The sequence below is a fragment of the Aulonocara stuartgranti genome, assembly GCF_965226115.1.
Source record: "Aulonocara stuartgranti genome assembly, chromosome: 15".
NCBI classification, from domain to species: Eukaryota; Metazoa; Chordata; class Actinopteri; order Cichliformes; family Cichlidae; genus Aulonocara; species Aulonocara stuartgranti.
The window spans coordinates 34,727,156-34,753,236 of record NC_138951.1 but is presented as its reverse complement, the minus strand read 5'-3'; the positions used below and the strand labels follow the sequence as shown (position 1 = coordinate 34,753,236).

The 26,081-nt window shown below is 42.1% G+C and overlaps 2 protein-coding genes across 3 annotated transcripts; both read left to right on the top strand.

Moving 5' to 3' along the window:
• Positions 1–8,638: 8,638 nt before the first annotated feature.
• Positions 8,639–13,188, top strand: LOC309689749 (interferon-induced protein 44-like). Of its 2 annotated transcripts, none has more exons than XM_082506385.1 (8): positions 8,639–8,746; positions 9,344–9,830; positions 10,552–10,600; positions 10,691–10,886; positions 10,970–11,122; positions 11,222–11,393; positions 12,106–12,206; positions 12,315–13,188. In XM_082506385.1, exons 2-8 carry the CDS (start codon positions 9,359–9,361, stop codon positions 12,507–12,509), a joined length of 1,338 nt encoding a protein of 445 aa, XP_082362511.1. In that variant the 5' UTR covers positions 8,639–8,746; positions 9,344–9,358; the 3' UTR covers positions 12,510–13,188. The 2 variants fall into 2 exon arrangements, with proteins under 2 accessions (XP_082362511.1, XP_082362510.1); XM_082506384.1 differs by having other exon boundaries at positions 9,339–9,830; positions 12,315–13,187.
• A 2,872-nt stretch (positions 13,189–16,060) lies between these two features.
• On the top strand, positions 16,061–22,285 carry LOC309689752 (interferon-induced protein 44-like). The gene is made up of 8 exons (XM_082506388.1): positions 16,061–16,855; positions 18,551–19,055; positions 19,220–19,268; positions 19,540–19,735; positions 19,819–19,971; positions 20,072–20,243; positions 21,484–21,584; positions 21,698–22,285. Exons 2-8 carry the CDS (start codon positions 18,584–18,586, stop codon positions 21,878–21,880), a joined length of 1,326 nt encoding a protein of 441 aa, XP_082362514.1. The 5' UTR covers positions 16,061–16,855; positions 18,551–18,583; the 3' UTR covers positions 21,881–22,285.
• Positions 22,286–26,081: the final 3,796 nt, after the last annotated feature.

Sequence of the window (26,081 nt, the reverse complement as noted above, 5' to 3'; positions counted from 1 at the left end):
GTTCAGTATTTCAGTATCTTACCAAAGATGTCACAAATATACTCCCACTGTGTCTGTGAGCTACAATAACTCTGATTTTGTTTTTGGAGGCTACACCAAACAACCTTTTAGTCAGTCTGAACCATACGTGAATGATGATCAGGCTTTTCTTTTTACCTTCAATGATAAATAGCTCCTTAAAAATCCAGTTACTGGTCCTGGAAATGCAGTGAGAATGATATCTAACTGTGGGCCTTAATTTGGATAAGCACTGGTTCTTGTCCACAAAGGCATCAGTAGTGTACAGCAATCCAGGAAATTATTACAACTTCCCCTCTGCAGAGATGTGTGGCAATGACCTCAACCTGATTGAGTGTGAAGTCACATTATCATTAGTCAATGAGCTGCGAAGTAACTTCAAAATGAGCACATTTGAAATGGTCTTTAAAATATCAGTGTCATGCACATAGTTGACAGGGAACTTTCTCCAGCTTTGTCACAAACTTTCACAGACCAAACAGCAAGACTGATACAATACAGAAGTCCAGGTGTTCAGTAGGGCTGCCACAAATAGGGATGGGTATCGTTTAGGTTTTATCCGATACCGGTGCCAAATCGGTACTTTTGAAACAGTGCCGGTGCTCAAACCGGTGCTTAAAGAATGGAGAACACAAACTTTGTCCAAAAACCTCTCATGTTTAACTGTTTTCCACTTTTTCTTTGGTCATTTTAGCCTTTTTGGCCAAGGTGAAAGGAGTATCTGCCATCAAACAAGAAGACAGCCGCATGTAACTATGATGATGTTTGCTAGTTCACCTTACATGCATTAATGTAATAACGTGGTTAGCCTACTCAATGTAAATTACACACGAACAACATTAAGCTACTCACGCAGAGAAGAACGACTGCTGCTGCCATCATCATCCTCATCATTTCTGCTACACTGGCAGGGCTAGGGGCCAGGACTCTCCTCTTCGGGTTTTTGGGGGATGTTGCTAAATCCGGGTCCAATAACAGGCACCACACCCGCAGTAGATGTGCTCGGTGTGAAGTCTCGCAGCAAGCTATCAAATACACCGCATTTCTCGGCTTTTAAAAAAAAACGCTATGCGTCGCCAGGTGTTTCATCGGATTTGAGGTGTTACCTCCTTTGACAGTATCACAGTATCACCTTAAAACACTTGTTGCAGGCTGCTGAGTTTGCATATTTTGCTGTGAAGTACAGCCAGATTTTTGACCGCTTCGCTTTGGGCATTTTTAATCTGTAGCTCTGCTCTAAAAGAACGTACGTACCTGGACCCGCCTACTATCCTCGGAAACGTAAAATGATTGGCTAGAAGTGTATCACAGCTCAGGAAAAAAAAGCACCGAAATAAAGCACCGAAATGTGCGCTGCTTTTCGGTCTGGTTACTACCGTTTATGTCAGAACCGGACACCGGTACCCATCCCTAGCCACAAACGATTATTTTGATAGTCGACTAGTCACTGATTATTTTTGCAATTAGTCGACTAATCAGATCATGCATCCATTGTACGTAAAACTACAGCTTATTACACCAGCATGCATCTGCTCTTATATAACTATCATTAGCTTACAGCTTGAAGTGTTTAAGGTATGTGCTAACTAAAAATAAAGACAATTATTAAATTTTAATTAAATGTGCAGATTGTTTCGGCGGAGTTTAATAAACTCAGCCGATTTACTCAGGAACAAATAAAATACTGAAAAAAACAAACAAAAACATTTTTAAGTTATCTAAGTGACTTATATATTGTAGCGGGTCAGGGCTGTTCGGGGTTCTGTTTGTCTATGTTGCCATAGTGACGGGTGACGCCCTCTCGCTGCGACGGTGTGTCCTTCCGGGGTCAGAGGGCGCCCTGTGTGTTGTTGTTGTTGCCGCGCTGAGCAGTTAGCTAGCGGCAGTGTTCTTCTGCAAATGTTAATAAACGGCTGTGCTCCCTGGCTAGCTCACGGGAAGCAAGACCAAACAATACCTCCGTCTCCTCCTTGTCTGAGCTCACCACAATATCATGTTTAACCTGAGTAGCGAAAGACGGCGGTGGGTTTGAAAATGATTTGCCAGGAGTCCGCTGCTCTCATGGGCTCTAGTGAGCCTTGAACCCCGGCTTGCTATCGAGCTAGTGGGTAACAGATGTCTCCGAAAACGCCGGAGCGCTTTTGAAAATATGTGGTGTCTTGATAAACTGAACAGATTAATGGCAGCTGGCATCCTTGTACATGCAGTGCTGCCATCTTCTGTTTCAGTCCGTTATTACACTTAAATCCTACTACTTATTCCTGCATCTTTTGGGATCTTACAAAACTTCAAACGACACGTCGACTATTAAATTAGTCGTCGACAATTTTGATAGTCGACGTAATCATGACTAGTCGACTAATCGTGGCAGCCCTAGTGTTCAGTGAGCTTTTGTTTTCTCTTGTTTCACAACATTGAAGCATTTTCTCCAGTTGAAACACCAACTGACCCCCAGTAAGAGGACAGTACTCGTCTAATGAGGCTGAAAAATAAGATTATTTGACGAGTTGGGCAGAAATCATTAGGAGCACAGATGAAGACCACAAGAAAGAGCAAAGGATAGGCTCTTATGGCAAAGCTGACTCTCTCCAATAGTCCAAACAGTCAGTTTCTATACCTTCTCCCTCACAGAGAGAATTATGACCTTGTTTTCTGCTTGGCCTCCACCTAAGGATTTACATCCCTGATAAGCAGAAGGAGTCCCACTATCTGTTTAACGTCTCCCATTATAATGGCCTCACTGTGTTAACATTCCCCATGTATGTAAACTAGTGGCAGGAGTGCTCTTACTATAGTAAAGTGAGAAAGTGATATTACTATAACCAGAGATGGGCAGTAACGCGTAACGCGTTACTGTAATCTGATTACTTTTTTCAAGTAACGAGTAAAGTAAGGGATTACTATTGCAAAATGGTAATTAGATTACCGTTACTTTCCCGTAGTAACGCTGCGTTACTGCGTTACTAAAAACGTCACGACAGTGACGTAAGCGAGTGCGCCCTTCGTGACAACAGCTGTGTGCAGATCAACAATGGATCACATATCGATTGTGGGAGAGAGTATGAGCGTGCAGCGTTTAAAGCGTGGAAGTACTGACCTTACTTTGAGTTTGATTCCATAAAAAGTGACAAAAACATTAGCGTCCATCGTGCGTGAGAAGAAAACTTCTTTATACAGCGAAAAAAAACCCTAAACTTCCAAGCAAGCACCGAGTGCGCTACAACGTAATGGGAAATTCACAGAGAAACTCGCGGATTCTTCAACTGACCGCGGCACACCTGCACCAGGGTAAACCTCCGCCTACCGCAGTCCTGCTTTACAGGTGAAAATAGAGCAACAGGACCGCTGAGTCTTTGACTTTATTTATTTTCTGCTGTGTTTTACTTGCATCTATTTGAAAGAGTGAGTGTAAACACAAAAAATATTTTATTTTATGTGCTGGAATGTGTAGAAAATAGGTTTAAATGTTAAACTAATTTATTCCAGTCAGAGAATGTTGCATATAATTAAATTTTTGCTTGATGCATAAAGTTAAAAGATTAAAACTGATAAAACAAGTTAAAAATAAAGAGACTTTTCCATTTGATTACATTTTGTATGATGGATTATGTAGAAAAAGTAGAATTGGGCTGAAAGATCTATCGCTTTATCACCTCTTCAGGTTGTAAATCGGGTTTTTAAAAAGTAACTAAGTAATTAATTACTGTTGAAAATAAGTAATCAGTAAAGTAACGGGATTACTCTTTTGGGGAGGTAATCAGTAATTAGTTACTGATTACTTTTTTCAAGTAACTTGACCAACACTGACTATAATGTGATATGATTAAATATGTGATCAATACATGAAAAAAGAAATCTGCCACCACAGTGTTTATTGCTCAAAAAACAGAACACACAAGCAAAGCCAATAATGCCTAATCTGCACTTTATTTATTCATCATCTTTCTTAATAGCAGGTAAATGCTCCTTTTCACTGTTTACACTGTTTCCTGGCAGAGAATAAACATTTGGCCCTGGATCAGGTTAAGCTGCTTCTTAGTAGTGTTGACTATAAGTTTTGGCCTACAATTTTCTTGTAATAAGAAAAAAGTCAACATTCACATATCGATAATCACTTATGTTTCAGTGTTAACATTTAAAAAATGGGTTTGTTTTAAAACTTTTGTTTGTGTGATTTTAACATTTCTGTGAAAGCTTTAACAACAACAAAACGCTGCACATAGCTAAAGTAAGTAATTGTCAAGGCGCGGCTGTGTGGCAGGCAGGAGGAGGACCCAAACGCAAAACTCACAGACACGGAGATGAACTCAAAATCACAGCTTTAATGCTGGAGTGGCAGAACATAGGAAATACAAAACTAAACTGGGAAAAGTAAACAAACATACGCAGAGACACAGGGAGATCCACACAACATGAGGGACGACGTCACACTGAACAGAGGGAGACGCAGACAGAAATACACAGAGGGTTAACGAGGGAAGTGGGAACACACGGGGAACACAGGTGACACTGATAATCATGACGAGACAGGGCGGGGTGAACTGAACACTGACGGGAGAGGTGAAACAGGAAGTACAGGAGGAGAGAGAGCACGAGTAGAACACCAACGTAACAGGCAGGGGAGACATGGAATAAACACGAAAGGGGACGAGGGCTCATAAATACATAGAGGGCACACAGGGGGAAGAGAGAGCACGGGGAGAACTTAGACATAATGGGCAGGGGAAGCATGGAATAAAACATAAACATACGAGGAAACTAAGAACACTGGGCCAACATGGCCCAGGACCATGACAGTACCCCCCCCTCAAGGGCTGGCTCCAGACAGCCCAAACACAGAAAAACAAAACCAAACAGAAAACAACCCAGGGCGGGCGGCGGGGGCCCAGGACGGAGGGCTCGGAACAGAAAACAAAAGAAGAGCACAGCAAACACCGGAGCCCAAGAAAACAACCCAAACACAGAGCAGTTCAGGGGGCCGACCGTGCGGAAGGCAACGGCGGAGACGCGGAAACAGTTCAGGAGGCCGACCGTGCGCAAGGCAACGGCGGCGACGCGGAAACAGTTCAGGAGGCCGGCCGTGCGCAAGGCAACGGCGGCGACGCGGAAACAGTTCAGGAGGCCGGCCGTGCGCAAGGCAACGGCGGCGACGCGGAAACAGTTCAGGAGGCCGGCCGTGCGCAAGGCAACGGCGGCGGTGAAGGAGACGACGGAGCAGTTCAGGAGGCCGACCGCGCGGGAGGCGGCGGCGACGATGACAGCGCTGGTCCGGGGGCCGACCGTGCGGAAGGCGACGGCGGCCACTCAGGCGAAGGCGGTCCGGGGGCCGGCCGTGCGGAAGGCGACGGCGGCCACTCAGGCGAAGGCGGTCCGGGGGCCGGCCGTGCGGAAGGCGACGGCGGCCACTCAGGCGAAGGCGGTCCGGGGGCCGGCCGTGCGGAAGGCGACGGCGGCCACTCAGGCGATGACGGCGCAGTTCAGGGGGCCGGCCGCGCGGAAGGCAGCGGCGGCCCTCCAGTCCCAGGCGTGCCGGCCATGGCCCGGTGGGCGCAGGGCCAGACGAGGCAGCTGATGAGGATGCTGGACCAGACGAGGCAGCTGATGAGGATGCTGGACCAGACGAGGCAGCTGATGAGGATGCTGGACCAGACGAGGCAGCTGATGAGGATGCTGGACCAGACGAGGCAGCTGATGAGGAGGCTGCGGCAGACGAAGGCTCTGAAGAGGAGGCTGCGGCAGACGAAGGCTCTGAAGAGGAGGCTGCGGCAGACGAAGGCTCTGAAGAGGAGGCTGCGGCAGACGAAGGCTCTGAAGAGGAGGCTGCGGCAGACGAAGACTCGGAGGCCGGGCCAGGCGAGGTTGCAGAGGCTGAGGCCGGGCCAGGCGAGGTTGCAGAGGCTGAGGCCGGGCCAGGTGAGGTTGCAGAGGCTGAGGCCGGGCCAGGCGAGGTTGCAGAGGCTGAGGCCGGGCCAGGCGTAGCAGAAGCACAGGCGGATGTAGCCGGGCCAGGTGATGACGAGGCGGTCGCAGATGGCGGCTGGACAGGCTCCTCGGGCCCTCCAGCTGATGCGGCGTGAGGCTGAACGGGCCCCTCGGACCCTCCAGCGGAGACAGGAGGCTGAACGGGCCCCTCGGACCCTCCAGCGAAGACAGGAGGCTGAACGGGCCCCTCGGACCCTCCAGCGGAGACAGGAGGCTGAACGGGCCTCTCGGACCCTCCAGCGGAGACAGGAGGCTGAACGGGCCTCTCGGACCCTCCAGCGGAGACAGGAGGCTGAACGGGCCTCTCGGACCCTCCAGCGGAGACAGGGAGGTGCTGGCCGGGCTCACTGGAACCCCCAGCGGACGAGGTAGATGGCGGCGTGGGAGCCGCGGAGTCCTGGATGAGCTCATCCGAGCTTCCAGCAGGAGCTGAAGTTGAGCCAGAGAGGATTGGGACCCCGGGCTCAATGTTAAGCTGGCTAGAAAACCGCACTGCTACGGGGAACTGGGCCAAAGGTTCAGGTGCGAGCTGAGCTGCTGGACACACGGGGACCTGAGCTGCTGGACACACGGGGACCTGAGCTGCTGGACACACGGGGACCTGAGCTGCTGGACACACGGGGACCTGAGCTGCTAACGGTGGAGAAGTAAATGACTGCACAGGGGACTGAACTGATGTCTGTAGTAACGGTGGTGGTGAGGGTGGAGTTAATGACTTCACAGGGGAATGAACTAGAGGTAGTGACGGTTGTGGTGCTGGTGGTTGAGTGGGTGACTGTGCTAAAGGAGGCTGCACTGGGGACACCGGAGACTGCACTGGGGACACTGGAGACTGAGCTGCGGGTGGCGGCGAGGGAGCTAACTGAGCTGCGGGTGGCGGCGAGGGAGCTAACTGAGCTGCGGGTGGCGGCGAGGGAGCTAACTGAGCTGCGGGTGGCGGCGAGGGAGCTAACTGAGCTTCTGGCAGCACAGAAGGTGAATTAGAAGGCCGAATGTCCGGCTGTGGGGTGGCGCGTCGGCGGCGTGAATGCCGTTTTCTTCGGGAAGCCGGAGGTGCGGTGATGGAGGAAACCGGCAACGACGGAGAGATCACGGCCGGCTCCTCATCCTCCGACCACATTGCTGCGAGAAAGGCAGCGGGTGAGTGACAGTCAGAGTGGAGGGTGGATGGAGAGGAGTCCAGTGGCAGCAGCGTGGAAACGTTTCCTGATTGTGGCGGTCGCTGTTGCGGTATGACGAGCTCGCGAACTTGTACTGTCTCCTTGGCTTTCTGCAGATTGGACAGTAGGCCCGAAAATCCTGAGAGCTCGTGAAGATGGGGATTCCCCTTGAGAATTGCCTCGATGGCGTTTATCCCAATGGACATTGCTTTAATGTCCGAGGCGTGGGAAACTCGCTCCCACAGGCTGAAGATGCGGGCCAAATCGCTTTCCCGGGAGGAGCCTGCTGGGTCCATGTCTGGTGACGTCGTACTGTCAAGGCGCGGCTGTGTGGCAGGCAGGAGGAGGACCCAAACGCAAAACTCACAGACACGGAGATGAACTCAAAATCACAGCTTTAATGCTGGAGTGGCAGAACATAGGAAATACAAAACTAAACTGGGAAAAGTAAACAAACATACGCAGAGACACAGGGAGATCCACACAACATGAGGGACGACGTCACACTGAACAGAGGGAGACGCAGACAGAAATACACAGAGGGTTAACGAGGGAAGTGGGAACACACGGGGAACACAGGTGACACTGATAATCATGACGAGACAGGGCGGGGTGAACTGAACACTGACGGGAGAGGTGAAACAGGAAGTACAGGAGGAGAGAGAGCACGAGTAGAACACCAACGTAACAGGCAGGGGAGACATGGAATAAACACGAAAGGGGACGAGGGCTCATAAATACATAGAGGGCACACAGGGGGAAGAGAGAGCACGGGGAGAACTTAGACATAATGGGCAGGGGAAGCATGGAATAAAACATAAACATACGAGGAAACTAAGAACACTGGGCCAACATGGCCCAGGACCATGACAGTAATCTTGTTTCTTAATGAAATTGATAAAATATAATTCTGAATGCAACACAAATGTGATTCAGAAATATGTTATCAAAGGTTTTGACATTCATTCAGTGCTTTAAGTTTTTTCTTTCACAGCATAAAAGTGAAATTTGCGTGTTTCAGTCATCCTCACCCTGCACAGACGGCCTTCCTCGTGTTACACAGCATTACCCAGTGCACCGTTCTCTCTTCCATCTCCATTACTGCTTTGAATAAAGTCATCACAAAGGTTAACTTGGAGCTGGAGCAATTTGGGCTTCTCCGCTCTTATAGTTTTCTTATTGTTGATTTTTACTCTTTGGGGAGAATTCTTGTTGAATTAATTAATAATGATCAAATGCTCTAACACTCACCTCCTTCTGAGCAAGTCGCTGTTTAATCAATCTAATTATGTTAATGTGGTTTACTTCACTCTATCACTCTATCTTCATACTATCACTAGTATGAAGAACAATGACCCCTCATAAAACATAAGCAAAAGTATACATTATTTATGATGTGTGCCACCTAGGTTTGTTTTATATGTGTTTTAAACTGAAAAGCCAGCGGACACAGTGTTTTATTTTGAAATCCAGCGTGTTCCAGTCTGAGACTCGGTTTCGTTTCTGCCGGCCTGAAACTGCTTGTCACATCTGAACAACGCATTTGTGATTTCTTCTCTTTTTTCCTCAGCTCTCTATAACAGGAGGTAAAACTGAAATTATTAAAGAGATGCATATTGATAAGATTTTGATTCTGATTAGATTATGAATGCCATGTGATGTAGTTCATTGATAGTTAATTAATGAACAATAGTGTAATGATTGTTCGCTGATTTATTTATTTAAGTAACATGTATGAAAATATTCTAAAAGTACCTGCAACCAGTAAAAATGGGGTAAATGACTGATGAACAAGTAGGAGAACTATTTGGCACAGTTTATAAGCTGGGTGTGGTCTACCGCGAAATACAAAGTCATGCTTCATATCATGCTGTGGTACTGTGCATCTTACTCTTATTCGAGGATATTTAGTATTTTAAAGAAACAGAGAGACAAAATATGAAGGACATAACAAAGCGATCTGTAGTAAACTAAATCAGGCTTTCCTGTCACCAAGTTTTCAGCAAGAAATGCATAAGAAAGAATAACATGAATAATTCTAATCCAAATGACTTGGAAATTCTAATCATGCTGTAGTGTTGCTTTAAGTTTGTGTGGTTTAAAACAATGTAGTTTTGACCATTTGTGTCTGTTTTGGTTCAATGAGCTCCACAAATTCATTCACTGTCCTTTACTCAGTTCAGAAGTCCAAGTCCAAAATGAACCCCAGACTAACACAAAGCCAGCAGAGAACAATCTGCGCTCAGCTGGGGAGAGTCAAACTACAGCTGCTGTACAAGGCCAGCATCCACGGCTTCACCGGTGCAGCATTTCACCAAAGATGTAACAACCGCTCTCCCACTGTGTCTGTGGGCTACAACAACTCTGGTTTTGTGTTTGGAGGCTACACCAAACAACCTTTTAGTCAGTCTGGACAGTACGTGAATGATGATCAGGCTTTTCTTTTCACATTTAATGCTAAAAAGCTCATCAAATATCCAGTTAATAATTTTGCATGTGCAGTGAGAATGACAGCTAACTCTGGGCCTTATTTTGGAGAAGATTTGGTTCTTGTCAATGGAAGCCAAGCAGTAACGCACAGCAATCCAGGAAATTATTACAACTTCCCCGCTGCTCAAATGCATGGCAATGATCTCAACCTGACTGAGTGTGAAGTCTACCAAGTGGAGGGTAAGTGTAACATAAGGCATCATGTAATCATTTAGCTGTTGCAGATAAGTGTTGATAAATTTGATATATCACAGTACAAATACTACAATATGCCAACACCCAAGCATGATTACTAACAGACCTGCCGAATAATGAAATCTCTTAATTTAAAGATGTCTGAAAAAATGAAGTAAGCTAAAAGATCTCAAAAAGCAAAACATCACAAAACAATAAAGAAACTTGAGAAACAAAGTCAGTGACATCTAAAGTTGGGGACTAGAGTGAACCACGGTGAAAGACATTATCCACAAATAAATAAATAAATAAATATACACATTTAAAATTGACAGCTTGATGAGCCACAAGACGTTTGGGAAACTATTTTGTCAACTGGCAATACAAAAAGTGAACTTTTTTGAAGGTTTGAGTCCCGTTACAACTGACATAAAACTAGCATGAATAAGCATGAATAATCACATTTTCATTTAGTTGTTGCAGACAAGCAGTGATACATTTTAGGTGTGACAGTCTATAGATAAATATAATAAAATGACTCGCAAATCTTGACTACGTGAGTGTGAAGTTTATTGTGATTTATTGTACATCAATTTATATATGATTTACTAAAAAGCAAGCTAAGATTCAACCTGATGACATTAGATTTAGCACATTAACTGTGCTACAAAGTGCACCTAAAACACCTACAATCTGATATTTATCATTTATTTTTTCTCTTTAACAGGAACAACTGAACTTGAGAGACCATGGAGGACTGTAATCTGGGAATCTGGGTCGGTTTGATAGAACCACCATTCTGGCATATCTGCAAAATTCACAGTCAATATGACTTCTAATGTTCTTTATTTCCTTGTTTTGTACAGGAAGAGGACAGAGCTGATTGAGAGCATTAAAAGCTACAAACCCACAGTCAGCTCTGTGACCCACCCTCGGGTTTTGCTCATTGGACCAGTCGGAGCTGGAAAGTCCAGCTTCTTTAACTCTGTCAACTCTGTATTCAGAGGCCACGTCACCAGCCAGGCCATCTCTGGCTCCTCCTCCACCAGCCTCACCACACAGGTCTGTGTCTGCCGTCTGATGATTTCCACTTATTGTGACTGATTTCAGTGGTCTGTCACTCATTCTCATTGTACTGTAAACAGTTTCGCTCCTACTCTGTGAAAGCTGGACGTGAAGGGAAACCTCTGCCAATAATCTTGTGTGATACCATGGGACTGGAGGAGACCAAAGGGGCGGGGCTTGACATAGACGATCTGAGCAGCATCCTCAAAGGTCACCTGCCAGACCGTTATCAGGTGCTACAGTACATCACGGGACACTGAATGTATGAAACAGTTATTTGTCAGCAGTCGACTCAAACTGTGTCTCTGTTTCTCCTCAAATGTGTCATTTAGTTCAACCCTTCAGCTCCTCTGCATCCTGAGGCCCACAGCTATCGCACATCTCCTGGACTCAAGGACAAGATCCACTGTGTGGCCTATGTTATTGATGCTTCCAAGGTCTCCGTCATGCCCACAGGGCTGGAGGAGAAGCTGGATGCTATCCGCAGAAAGGTCAACCTAATCGGTCAGTGCCTGAGGTTTTGTCATATCTTTGGGGGATTAGACAGTTTATGTGTAAAACAAATGAAGACAAAAATGCAATAATGTAAAAATCACTGAAAATCAGTTTTTATCTGTGCAAATTAGTATATTATGTGTTGAAATTGGAAATGTTTTCCCTTTTTAACAAAAAAAAAAAAAAGCTATAGGTGGACCAGTTTAACAGCCATGCATGGACTGTAGACAGGCAGAAATGAGCTTAATGGAAAACAAGCCTTTATTGAGACTGATTGCAAAAGTACAAAGTAATCAAAAAGGAAAATAACACAGGAGGAAGGGTATGTCAGGAGACAGGAAGTAACTAAATGTAAGAGAAGAAGAGTGACTGACACAATAAGATGGAAAGTACAGAATACAAAGATGCAGATTTCACACACAGACAGGGAGACAAGACTGACTACATACAGGGGACTCTAGGGAGGATGCACAGATGAGACTAAGACAGACTGGACACGAAAGGAAACGAATTTAAACAGAGAACGTGTAACTACAAACATGATTAACTAAACTTGGAAAATTCACAGCACGACAGAACTCTGCACAAGTGAGCCGGAATCATGACAGCAATTTTCAACTTCATTTCATATCTTAAACAACTCAAAGAATTTGGATATTCCAATAACAATCCAATAGAAATCATTATGTCAAAGTGATCTTCCTGCTCATTTTGTTTCCAGGTATTCCTCAGCTGGTCCTCCTCACTAAAGTAGATGAAGCCTGTCCACTGGTGAAAGAGGATGTGAGAAACATTTATAAGAGTGGCTACATTAAAGATGTGGTAAGCATTTTTTACTTTTTTTAAACTGCTTTTTTTAAATTTATTTTTTATTAATAAACATTTTATATGAGGGTAGTAATACTTTTTCCCCTGTGTTCTGTCATACAGATGCAGGAGGTCGGCTCTCGGCTCGGTGTGCCGTTGTCCTGTGTTGTTCCGTTGAAGAACTACAGCGAGGAGCTGGAGTTGGACATGAATTGTGACATCCTGTTGCTCAGCGCCGTCATCCAGATGCTTCGCTTTGTTGATAATTACTTTGATGAGCTCAGTGACCGAATGAGCAACATGCAAACCAAAGACTAGGAGAAGACTGAGGAGATGATGTAATAGTCTGAGCAGCTGATGACATTTCCTTTAAAATGATTCAATCATGTACCTGCAGGTGATCCTACTGAGTACTAGTTCCCTGTGTTAACTGGGTTACTTGAAAGGCAGAAATTAGAAGCTAAACTACAAATTAGAAGCCTTCTTATATTGTGGGTATTGGGAGATATAGTATCTGTACTTTGTGAACATCCAGTTTCTCCCTTCAAAATTTTGGTGAACTGGTTCTTAATTTGAGCTCAGCAACAGAAAATAATGACATTAAAGGTCATCAGTCTCAAGATAATAAATTATTTTGAACATTTTTATTACCTCCTTTTTTCCATGTAGCTGAATATTTCATCACAAGTTAATAGATTTAATAAACTAAATTACTGTTTACTGTGTCAGAACCAGACACGGGGAAGCTGCATTCAGCTTTTATGCTTCATATATCCGGAACAAACTCCCAGAAAGCCTCAGATCAGCTGAAACACTCAGTTTATTTAAATCCAGGTTGAAGACTCACCTGTTCTCAGCTGCATTTGAATAAAACACCAAATCCACACTTTAAACTTAAATTTCAAAACTTACATTTTAACTACTGATTTTATCTACTGTTTTTTTTTATCAATTTTAAATCATGCTTTTTATTGTTTTTATTTTTTAATGTCTCTGTAAAGCACTCTGAATCACCTTGTTGTTGAATTGTGCTATATAAATAAACTTGCCTTGCCTTAACAACCCCGACTCCTACATGATGTTTTGGTTTAACATGAAATATTTCAGCACCCTGTGTAATTTTTTGCCTGCAAGGTGCACACATGCACACAAGAGAAACACTCAGTATAGCAGTATTATTTTTGGGGCAAGTTGCATCTGGCTTTTGGAATTGAATTTCTGCATACAAAATAAACAAAATGTAACTTTATTGTACTCAAAATGGTGCAAACACAACAACACACAACAACACTCAAACACAAACATTTGTGGCATCAATAAAAGGTATGTATTTATAGCTTTTTCTCTTTGTAACGTGACCTTGGGTTTTAGAAAGGCGCCCTCAAATAAAATGTATTATTATTATTTCCAGAGTTTAACAATCAACACCTGTGTTAAAATCTGAAATGCCCGTGGAGTTGATTTAAAATCTGCTCTGGCACATTTTTAGGAGTTGCTACTTAAAACAAGGAAAAAACAAACAGGAAAATAGGAAGATGAAAACCTTCAGTAACATGAGCAGAGATCATCAAGAGCCCGAAGGAAGACCACAAGAAGGGAGCAGAGTGTAGGCTCTTAGGGCAAAGCTGACAGTATCAGACAGTTCAGTTAGTCGATAGCAACACACACAGAAAGCACACATAGGATTGGTCACAGTCCAAAGGATGGTTTTCTTATCAGCACCTACGCTGTAGCTTATCAGTAAATGATTTACTCAGATGGGCCACGATGATGGGTAATGATTTCCAGGTTTATGGTTAAAACTATGACGTATGGTTCAGGCTAAATGAAACTAGGGGCGTCTCCCATTTTGACCTCAGGACTTCCAGGCCATACTCAGAACAGATGTTTCTGTATACTGTGCTAAGCTTGTTTCTGTGCTGCCATGATTAGTGCCTCTGTGCAGTCCAGCTTTGTCCAGCCACTGGTAGGATTTCTGGATGTCAGCCACCTCCTCTATCTGCCGGTGGTACATACCGTGCAGGGGCCTCTCCTTCCATGATGGTTCCTCCTCTTGGTCCTCTTCTTTCTTGGGTTTCTGCTGCCTGAGGTATTCAGTAAGCAGGGGGTTGGTTGTGGCCATCTTCCTTATGTACTCACAGATTTTCTTTGTTTTATCCTCTGATGATGGTTCTGACACTCACTAGTCCCCGGTTTCCTTCCGTCCTTCCACTTAGCGTACAGTCTTAGGGTGCTGGACTTGGGGTGAAACCCTCCAGCTCCAGGAGCATCCTGGTCTTGATGTCAGTGGCTTCTATCTCCTACTTTGGCCAACTTATTAATCCAGCAGGGTACCTGATCACAAGCAGGGTGTAGGTGTTTGATATCCTGGATTGCGTTCTTTCCATTCAGCTGACTCCTGAGGACTTGCCTGATCCTCTGCAGGTACTGGGTGATTGCGACTTTCCTAGCGGCCTCTTTATGGTTCCCATTTCTGACCACCTTCTCTTTGTTACCATCCGACTACGTTTCTCTCCAGTCATTCCAATGTTGTTGCTTATATCCTCATATCCTCGTGATGTGGATCAGTAAGTCGATGTCTCATTCACTCTTGGCATATGGCTTGATAACCCCTGCAGACACACACACACACACACACACACACACACACACACACACACACACACACACACACGTTCTCCTTGTCCTCCTCTGTCTTCAGCCAACAGTAACTCAGCTTCCACCAGCGCCCTGTTGGCCAAAGCACCGCAGTGAGTTGTTGTTAACCTGCTATGGAAATCTCATTTTTAAATATTCTCATGAAAGTTGTCGATTTTGCCCATCGGTGTCCTGCTTAGCTCAACATCTCGAGCAATGGAATTCATTTTCTAAATTGTTTTTCTTTTCTTAAAAAAATGTACAAGATTATCTAAACAAACTGACACTTTAATGTCATTATTATTAATTAATTATTATTTTACAACTATAAGATCCTATAGTAAGTTTTGTACTGTTCTCATCTGAGACGGTATGTTCCATTCCTTTTTCAGAGGGCTGGAGAAATTGTGCACTGGAAAAGGTTAATGGACTTTCATTTTTAGCATTAATTAGTTTAAAACATTGATTGGTAAACGCTGCTGTTGTAGCTATATATTTAGCATGCATAAATTGTGTCCTGTTTGTGAAACTTGCAGCAGTTTTAGTATCTCTAACGTCATACCAATATAATGATTATCATTGCAATAACAGTGTTTGCACACAGGGTGGAGCTGAGCGACCAAGACAGATGAACCAATAGCTACTTCGCTTGTTGCCACAGATGCAGGCTGGATCTCTCGTCAGGATTCCTCTGATTCCTCAGCTCCTGCAGAACCACAAAATATGAACTGCATAGAGATATTTGATTTCCATCTTGTGTTCAAAGGATTTATTGAATATCACCATCAAAAGGGGCGTGTCCTTCCTGGGCTGGGAAGACAGGGTCAAGTTTATTTATGTAGCACATTTGCTAAACAATGTAAAATGCAACTAAAATAAGTGAAATGCACAACAATGATGCAATAAAATATAAAAGAGAAAGAATAATGCAATAAGTCAATTAAAAACAACAACAACAACAACAACTAAGGCTGGTGAAACCAAAATGTTTTGCTGCTCAAAGTCAGACCATACGGAAGTGTTTCTGTTTTAAAAGTTCAGTGTGCAGAAAAAATGTTCTTAATTTTGCTGTTGTTTGAAGCAGGTAATGTATCTTAAGAATTTACTTGTGTATGTTCACGAGAATGCATGAGGCGTAGTATCAAGAGAGCTGTGGTATAAGACTGGATTTGACTGTGTCTGTTATTATATGCGTTTCTCAATTGTAACAACATCCTTGAGGATTTTGTGCCTACAAAATGATCTTTTTTTGGTTTTTAAAAATAAGACTCAAGTCAATATTTGCGTTTCAATGCAATTTAAACAGGAAATGTAATCAGTCTTGTACAACAGCATGCTCTCTTTTATTTCTCAAAAACTTTAATTAATAAAGCTAAAACTCTTAATAAATTTATTTTTTTTATTATAAGAATGATCTTTATCAGTCAAATTGTTATTCATTAAAACTTACTACACTCACCGTTTTGTTAATTAGGTAAAATTACAGTAGATTAAGACAATCACACATATGTGTTTCAAACCTGCCATCATTGAGATGCACAGGTTGTCTTTATAGAGAGCTGAGGTTACACGTGGCATCATCTTGTGTTCTCTCTTCCATCTCCATTATTATCTGAATAATATTAAGGGAAAGGCTGACTTGTAAGTGAGGGAGGAGATAGGTAGGCCTATTGCGAACAGGCTTAACAGGTTAAACCTGTCATTACGTCGGAGTACTGCTGACGTATTGGTGGTAACATTTTGTTGTTGTTTTTCCTGAAATTAATACTCATAGTTTTCTAGATCAGACTAGGACCGAATGTAGGAAAATAAATCATTAACCCCACAGAGAAGTTGAAGTTGTAGTTTCTGCCATTGTTACTTTTAGATATTTTAAACTGAAAGGAGAGGCGCCACAAAGCACAGGCTTTAGCAACACTGCACGTAAGGGGTTCAGGACATCCAGTTTCACTTGCACAGCGCGCAGACGGCTGTCACACGTGTAATCTGCGCAACCACGATCCCCGCTCAGTTTCTAACCACAGCAGGTAAGACTGAAAATATTAAAGAGCTGCATGATTTTCAGAACTTTGTAAAAAAAAATAATGTATGCGCTGGTTTTTGTTGTTGTGTGGAAGCATTGTGTTAAACTGACTTTAACACAATGCCCAGTAGGTTATTACTCCGACTTTTCATTTGAGCTTGTGGATACACTTTTTAAAAATATAACAAAAATGGTCTGTATTTATATAGCGCTTTACTAGTGCCTAAGGACCCCAAAGCGCTTTACATATCCAGTCATCCACCCATCCATTCACACACTGGTGATGGCAAGCTACATTGTAGCCACAGCCACCCTGGGGCGCACTGACAGAGGCGAGGCTGCCGGACACTGGCGCCACCGGGCCCTCTGACCACCACCAGTAGGCAACGAGTGAAGTGTCTTGCCCAAGCACACAACGACCGAGACTGTCCAAGCCGGGGCTCGAACCGGCAACCTTCACGATTACAATGCGAACGCCCAACTCTTGAGCCACGATCGCCCCAGCCCCAAAAGTACAAAGCGATACCTTAAGAAAGTGCAACGAGTACATCTGTGTTAAACTCATGATATTAGTGGAACGTTTGGCACAGTTTATAAGCTGGGTGTGTCTAATCCTTTTGACAGTTTTTTTTTTGGCTGTTCCCCAATTCATTGGCTGCATTCTTCGAAAGCGGCACAGCAAACCATCCAGGCCAAAATTCGCCACTTTTCCAACCGTTTTTAATAACGGTGTTTTCGGCTGCGGGGCCCAGTGACAGCTGTGTCGGAATTTTCTTAAAATAATGCAGGGCCCTCCCCATGGTTCTCTCAACTGCTTAATTTAAACTCCAAATACCCAATCAAAGAGGAAGAAATTCATCCCAAACCCACTTTGTTGCAAAGCGACTGTCCAAGTTTGCCTACTTCATCTATTGACACTGGCACCACTGACTAACAATGAGCCGTGAGGTCATTCCCCAACTCTCTGTGAATGTTACTCGTGGCCATTTATCAGTGATCATGACAATTTGTTTATTGTTTATTATTTATGATATTTAACTGAACTCACAGCCCATTGTTCACTCAGTAACATCAGCCTGTTTAATCTTCTGATTGTTTTCCATTTTTGGAAAAATTATTTTTCTCACCCAATAATTGATTCACTTTAGCCTTAATTTGAAGTGAAACATACAAAATGATCACATCTTTCTGGTTTATTTTTAGCTATCACTACATGATGTTGCCCAGACAGGTTAAATATATTAATATTTGTCTCTGAGACAATCATAGAGGTATAAAGTCTTATAGAAAAAAATAATGTACTGAAATGGAATATTTGAGACAACTGAGTTGAATTCAAATTCAAATCAAATTCAAATTTTATTTGTCACATACACAGTCATACACAGTACGATATGCAGTGAAATGCTTAGACAACTGCTCGTGACCTAAAGAAAAAAAGACTATGAATAGGATAGGAATTCCACCACTGGTCATTTTTTAAAAAGTATATTTCTCAGATGCATCACACCTATGAAACATCTCAATTTGCTCCGGTAAAAGTAAATCAAATGAGAGAAAGATTTTCAGTCAATCATACTCTCCACCATGGCTGTAGTTGCTACCAGAGCCGTTGAAAGGAACAGTTACAAAACCCCCAAAAATGTTAGCTCACCACTTTATGATGGTTTTTTATTATTTGTTTGTGTGTTTCAAATAGGCTTCTTGGATTAAAGATAACAAGATTTGAACTATGAACCCCAGACTAACACAAAGCCAGCAGAGAACAATCTGCGCTCAGCTGAGAAGATTCAAACTAAAGCTGCTGTACAAGGCCAGCATCCACGGCTTCACCGGTGCAGCATTTCACCAAAGATGTGACAATCGCTCTCCCACTGTGTCTGTGGGCTACAACAACTCTGGTTTTGTGTTTGGAGGCTACACCAAACAACCTTTTAGTCAGTCTGGACAGTACGTGAATGATGATCAGGCTTTTCTTTTTACATTTAATGGTGAAAACCTCATCAAATATCCAGTTACTAATCCTACATATGCAGTGAGAATGATGGCTAACTCTGGGCCTTATTTTGGAGAAACACTGGTTCTTGTCAATGGAAACAAAGCAGTAACGTACAGCAATCCAGGAAATTATTACAACTTCCCTGCTGCAGAGATGCATGGCAATGATCTCAACATGACTGAGTGTGAAGTCTACGAGGTGGAGGGTAAGTTGTAAAAAAAAATCATGTTGTTTTTTTTAGATGTTGCAGTTGATAAATTTCTTATATAATAACAGAACTAGTAGTTCACTAAAACTGTACTACATTAATATTTTTGGATTTGGGCACCAATTTAAAATCACAAATAAACTTACTGGTTTCTTTAACAGGAACCACTGAACTTGAAAGGGCATGGAGGACTGTAATCTGGGAATCTGAGTAAGTTTAAGGAAGAAACCATCCTGCTTGATCTATTAACATTCCTCGGTTGTGCACATTATCTTTTCTACATTAAATGTAAAGTATACTATTGAATACTTAGCATGATATGGTATACTAAATATTTTAGATTTTGACAGAATCCATGCAAAATATGGAATATGTGTAACTGCAGCTGCTTCTGTCAAAGAAGTAATATTAGGAAAAATGATTTTACTACTACGACTTCTTCTAAAATGGGAAAAGTTCTTTATTTCCTTGTTTTGTACAGGAAGAGGACGGAGCTGATTGAGAGCATTAAAAGCTACAAACCCACAGTCAGCTCTGTGACCCAGCCTCGGGTTTTGCTCATTGGACCAGTTGGAGCTGGAAAGTCCAGCTTCTTTAACTCTGTCAACTCTGTATTCAGAGGCCACGTCACCAACCAAGCTATAGCAGGCTCCTCCTCCACCAGCCTCACCACACAGGTCTGTGTCTGCCGTCTGATGATTTCCACTTATTGTGACTGATTTCAGTGGTCTGTCACTCATTCTCATTGTACTGTAAACAGTTTCGCACCTACTCTGTGAAAGATGGGCGTGAAGGGAAACCTCTGCCAATAATCTTGTGTGATACCATGGGAGTGGAGGAGACCAAAGGGGCGGGGCTTGACATAGACGATCTGAGCAGCATCCTCAAAGGTCACCTGCCAGAACGTTATCAGGTGCTACATTATATCAGCGGGACACTGAATGTATGAAACACTGATTTGTCAGCAGTCGACTCAAACTGTGTCTCTGTTTCTCCTCAACTGTGTCATTTAGTTCAACCCTTCAGCTCCTCTGCATCCTGAGGCCCACGGCTATCGCACATCTCCTGGACTCAAGGACAAGATCCACTGTGTGGCCTATGTTATTGATGCTTCCAAGGTCTCCATCATGCCCACAGGGCTGGAGGAGAAGCTGGATGCTATCCGCAGAAAGGTCAACTTAATGGGTCAGTAGAGTTGAGTCAACAAGGTTCCTGATAGCGTTATTGCGGCTTCCCACTTCCCACTGTGACAAAGAGAAAGACACATCCACACTCACACTGTCTCTTACACAAACTCACAGACACACACACACACACACACACACAATGTTGATTTATTCACCTGTGTATTTTTGAAGTTTTGTGTTCCAGGTGCAGCATGTTTGTTTTCTTACAGGCGCGGCACTTGGCGATACATCGTGCATCCTTTTATCACACACCCCCCTCCCTTTTTTCCCTGTCTGTCCTGCTTTAGACATTGTCACACTGTATACGACATATTATGTAATAACTGAAACAACACAAATAGATATGAATAAATAAACAGATAAAATAAACGCCTGAACAAGAGGAGCATTTAGATAATTTAGAGATCTGATCTTGAAAAAGCAAAATGTGAAGCACAACACTGCATTCAGATCATTATTATGATTGCAAAAGCTGCCAGATAGGTCAGGATTTAAAGGAGAGAAAAAGCCAATGCTCCCCAAACAATACCTACCTAATTATCAGCCTGTTAAGATGAATGAATGCAAATCATTCAAAACCTGTATTTATCAATGCAAAGAAACATCTCAAATGTTGAAATTTGTCAAATTCTTTTTTTATTCAATAAACAAAAAATATAAAATTGCTAGCAGGCTAGTTTAGCAGCTGGACTTAAACCGTGTTTTTTGTGATTCATGCTGATGTGATTTGAAGGAAGCAGGTCCTCAAATCTCATCTGAATGTTACCATGTGTTTATCCAAAACCTACATAAACACCTGTGAAGATGCCCGTTCCATAACATCACACAATATCATGATCTCTGTATGACATAGATCATGATGTCAATGATTTCAGTAAAACTGGTCACACTACAGAACAATTTCCTCTTCAACACTATTCATCTTAATTTCATCATGATGCAATTCATTATAAAGCCAGGGACAGAGGTAGCAGCAATATTTTGGAACATGATCAGTTACAATAACTGGACAAAGAATATGTGGAAATTATTTAATGGAAAAACTTTTAAAGATCTTCATAAAGACTAGAGAACTATTGCTCAGAACCACTTAAAAAAGATAAATATGAAAAAATAGTGAGTGACTCAAGACTCTTGCACAGTGCTGTGATTATTCCAGATACATGATCTTCAGATACTGAAACCTCATTATAAAAACCTAAGGTATTTTACCAGTCATCTTTCTGGTTTGTTTCCAGGTATTCCTCAGCTGGTCCTCCTCACTAAAGTAGATGAAGCCTGCCCACTGGTGAAAGAGGATGTGAGAAATGTTTATAAGAGTGGCTACATTAAGGACGTTGTACGTGCTTTTTATTTTTTTTACTGCTATTGTGGTTAATAATAATAATAATAATAATAATAATAATAATAATAATAATAATAATAGTAGTTTTCCTGTGTTGTGTCATACAGGTTCAGGAGGTCGGCTCTCGGCTCGGTGTGCCGTTGTCCTGTGTTGTTCCGGTGAAGAACTACAGCGAGGAGTTGGAGTTGGATATGAATTGTGACATCCTGTTGCTCAGCGCTGTCATTCAGATGTTTCGCTTTGTTGATGATTACTTTGATGAGCTCAGTGACCGAATGAGCAGCATGTAAACCACAGAGCGGAATGAAGTTAAGAAGCAGCTGTACCAACCCGAGTAGCTGATGAATTATGCCTGAAAATGGTTCGTTTACAGCAAAAAAAAAAAAAAAAAAAACTTCGTTTATTCATCATCAGTGCAAACAGTTGAAGTTTCTAATGGCCCTGGGATTTGGTGTTGTTTCTGATTTATTGATTCTTCTTCATTATTGTGACTTTTGAGTTCCTTGTTATCATACTGGATTGTGAGTTTTGAGTGACATCACCACAGCAATACGTTTATTCTGATCATCTTTGAGTTTTGCTTGCTCTCTGTATGACTGCCTTGATTACCTTTTTGTGTGTCTCATAATGAATGTGTCTTATTACCCTCCTGTCTTGGTCCACGCTCAGTCATTCAGTAAATCCAGGAAAGTTGATTCTGTTTCTGTTTGGATTGCTGCTTTATACCTTTTTGAATTTAGTCTATTTTGGAGTTTTGAATCAGCCACAACAAAGGCTCGGCTCTTTCTGAACATTCTGCCTCCATTGTCCTGTATTTGGGTCCTCATTTGCATAATCATAACAAAGCTTTAGTAATCTGTCATTTCAGACACTTTACCCTCACATCAAACTCTGTAGTAATGATACACTAATGAGTAATGGGTTTTTCCTTCAATTAATCATTTTTCAGTTGTTATCATGCCTACTATATTTATATTAGACTGGATGCCTTCATGTAAATGTGACAATTAAATGATTGGTAAAAGTAGAATTTTAAAAAGAAAACATAAAAAAATTCAGGATGTTGGCTTTATAAAATAATTACAGTTATGCATTTTGATAATTATACGTCTTTCATAAATTTGCAGTTCTACACCAACACAGTGGATTTTCAAGCAATTAAGATGTGATTGGAGTGCAGACTTTCAGCTTTATTTAAGCATTTTTACACAAACTATTACATTAACAGCTTATGAATTAGAGCCGTTTTTATACACACAAAAATTCCCATTTTCAGAGGCACAAAATTAATTGGACTAGTCAGGATTATTTTAAACATGGGGATTGTTTTTAACACTTGGATGAAATCAGTCAATGACTGTCTGAAGACTAGAATCTTTTTATTTTTATTACCAAATGCTCATTCCTCTTTTGAGATATTCTACCAGCCCTTTACTGCTTGTCTGGGGGTCTCTCTCTGTATTCAGTTTTATATTTAATAACTGAAATGCTGACACTGTAAGAAAATTATACAGTGTCAGAGGAGAGGATTAATGTTAATATTACATAGATAAAATGACTATTTTGCTGCAATGGCAACATGTGAAGCAGGCAGTTATTATTATTATTATTTTCTTCACTCATTCAGACAGATGGCCAAATCCCCTCACTTGGTTCTTCCATCAGTTTTGCAGTCCTGGAAGTCAGTAAGCTCCATTCTGCCACCTGCTGGAAAAGGAATATTGCATTTTTTTTTCTACTTGCTTCAGCTGTGTTGCTTAGCTCTAGTGTGCATCCTACTATGGAAAGAGGGGGACTGGGATAATCATCTAGGCAATACCATTGATTGGGGAGGACAGGGTCTGGCATATGGAGCTGAAAGGAAAGGAGGCAGCGCTCTTTGAAGACCCTAAACTCTTGCTGGGCCAAGATGTTGTTCATCAAGACTTCCTGCTGACACTGGAGCTCCTGCAGAGCCAAAAAGGAGCAATATTCATGAATTAGGATGAGCATGAAGGAGAGGACAAAATCAAGCATAAACAAGTAACCCTTTTTCAATTACTGACTTTATTTGAACGTTAGAGCAGAGACAGAACATAGCTGTGTGGAAAACTAGTTGGAGCTGGTCCAATGAGTTCTTTAACTCTGTCAGCTGTGTATTCGGAGGTCACATCAACAATCAGGCCATTTTTGGTTCCACCACCCCAGCCTTACCGCACAGGTTTGTGTCTGTTGTCTAATGATTTCCAGTCACTGTGATTCATTTCAGTGATCCACGTTTTGGGGTGTAGCCAATAATTTTGCTCTTACTTAGTGAAAGGTACGCATGAAGGGAAACCTCTGCCCATAATTCTTTTATACCATGGGACTAGAGGAGAGCAAAGAGGTGGGAATTGACATTGATGACCTCACCATCATTCCCAAAGGTCACCTGCCAGACTTTTATCAGGTAATGCATTTCATCAGCAAGACACTGAATATATGAATTCTGGGCTCCATACCTTACAGCCTCAACACCAGTCACACAGTCAACAACAGACAAAAAGGACAAGATAGGCTTTCCTGAATCTGAGACGCTTCCCTGCCAGTGTTGGGAAAGTTACTTTGAAAAAGTAACTAGTTACTAGTTACTTCTTCAAAAAAAAAATACCTGAGTTAGTAACTGAGTTACAAGATTCAAAAAATAATTAATTACTTGAAAAGTAACTATTGCGTTGCTTTAAAAAAAAAAAAAAGTTTAACCCTCTGGGGTCCAGGGTATAATTGGCCATTTTAACTACTTTTGATGTTTCCTCCACATTTCACCTTTAAAAACTGTTTATTTGCCTTGTTTGGTATCATCTTTTTCAGCACAACCTCACATGTCTGAATTTACAGTTACATTTTGACATACTGTATTAACACAATTGATCTAAAATCAGACAAAAAAAACATAAAATCAGAGTAGAAAAAGTTATATTTTTTACTGTAACAACCACAAACATGTTTAATGAATCATATTTCATAACTTTAAATGCAAATATACATTTTCAATTTTAAAACCGTATGCACACGTTTTGGAAACAAAGTTATTTGCAGCCATTTACCTTTTACCTTGATTTTTCTTAAAATAACCATTTCAAACTATTTACATAACAATCAGGTGTTCTGCATTCAATAAAATGCCACACAAATTATTTGTGCCACTCCAAAAACATAATTTCTGTCCACTATAAAGGAGAACATCACAGCCTGATACCTGCAGGTCTGACAGCAGGTGTATCACTCCTGTTTTCTACCTGGAGACAGCAGCCACCTCATTGTTCTGACAGACAGCACAAAACTATCCACAACACTACACAAGACAAGACATTAACTACACACTCCAAACACGCTATAGGTCACAAATCTCTCACATCTCAAAACTCGCTCTCGCTCTCTCTCGCCGTCACTCCTGAAACTTCCTCCTCTTCCTAAACAACCAAATGTCATGTTGCCATATAATTTTTTGATTGGTCAACATGGTGCATTTTTCCATTTTTCAACACAATTTAAAAACTGGTATATATCACCTTGTAACTTTGTCATCTTGATGTGGTCGTGTGATTCACTTACCATGACTACTTTATTCTTACTCAGTCAAACAGCAGCACTCATACGCAGTGTTGGGTAAGTTACTTTAAATTAGTAACTTAGTTACATTACTAGTTACTTCTATCAAAAGTAACTCAGTTACTTCAAGTTACTCGTTACTTTCAAAGTAACTAGTTACTAGGGAAAGTAACTTTGGTTTTACTCAGAATTCTCTTGTTGACCGCCGCCATGATTCTAGCCTACATCACAGCGACATGTGTGCTTTTTACATCCAACACAAAAACTGCAGTCGTGGTGCTTTCGATTGTACTCAGAAGTCGGAAATTCTGCCTTCTGAATAGGAAGATGTAGGTAACACCAGACTGCAGATGAGCTGCATACAGAGCTGGACTGGGACAGAAAATTGTCCCGGGCATTTTGACTAGAGACCGGCCCGCCATTATAGGAAAAATCATAAAGCCTTTGAATGAAAACAAACGCTGTTGTGACAGTGATGTACACTGTTTTGATGGTATATATGTATCAATCTATCAATCGTTTGTTGTAAGACTCTGGTAATTATTTTTTAAAAGCAAAACATTTTAAATGAGAATAAGAAAGAAAAGTATTTCTTTGTGCCCACCTTTCCCTGTTAATGCCCTACCTGGCCCCCCAGCAACACTTTGCTAGACCCGCCCCTGCACAGTTACCAGCTGTCAGCTACATAGAAAAAGGATCCTGGTGTTATTTGTCTCTCAGAAACAGTTCATAACTTCCCTTCAACTCATTCCTGTCACCTAAAAGATAAACCTGTTTCTCCATCACAGCTCTGATGATTCAGTAAGGACGTCTCCTGGTTTCATCTTCATGTTTCCCTCTCACCAGATAACCAAACTGATATCATGACCAGCAGCTTTTACAGCTGTGGCTCCAGCAAACATCAGCTGATACTAGAAATTA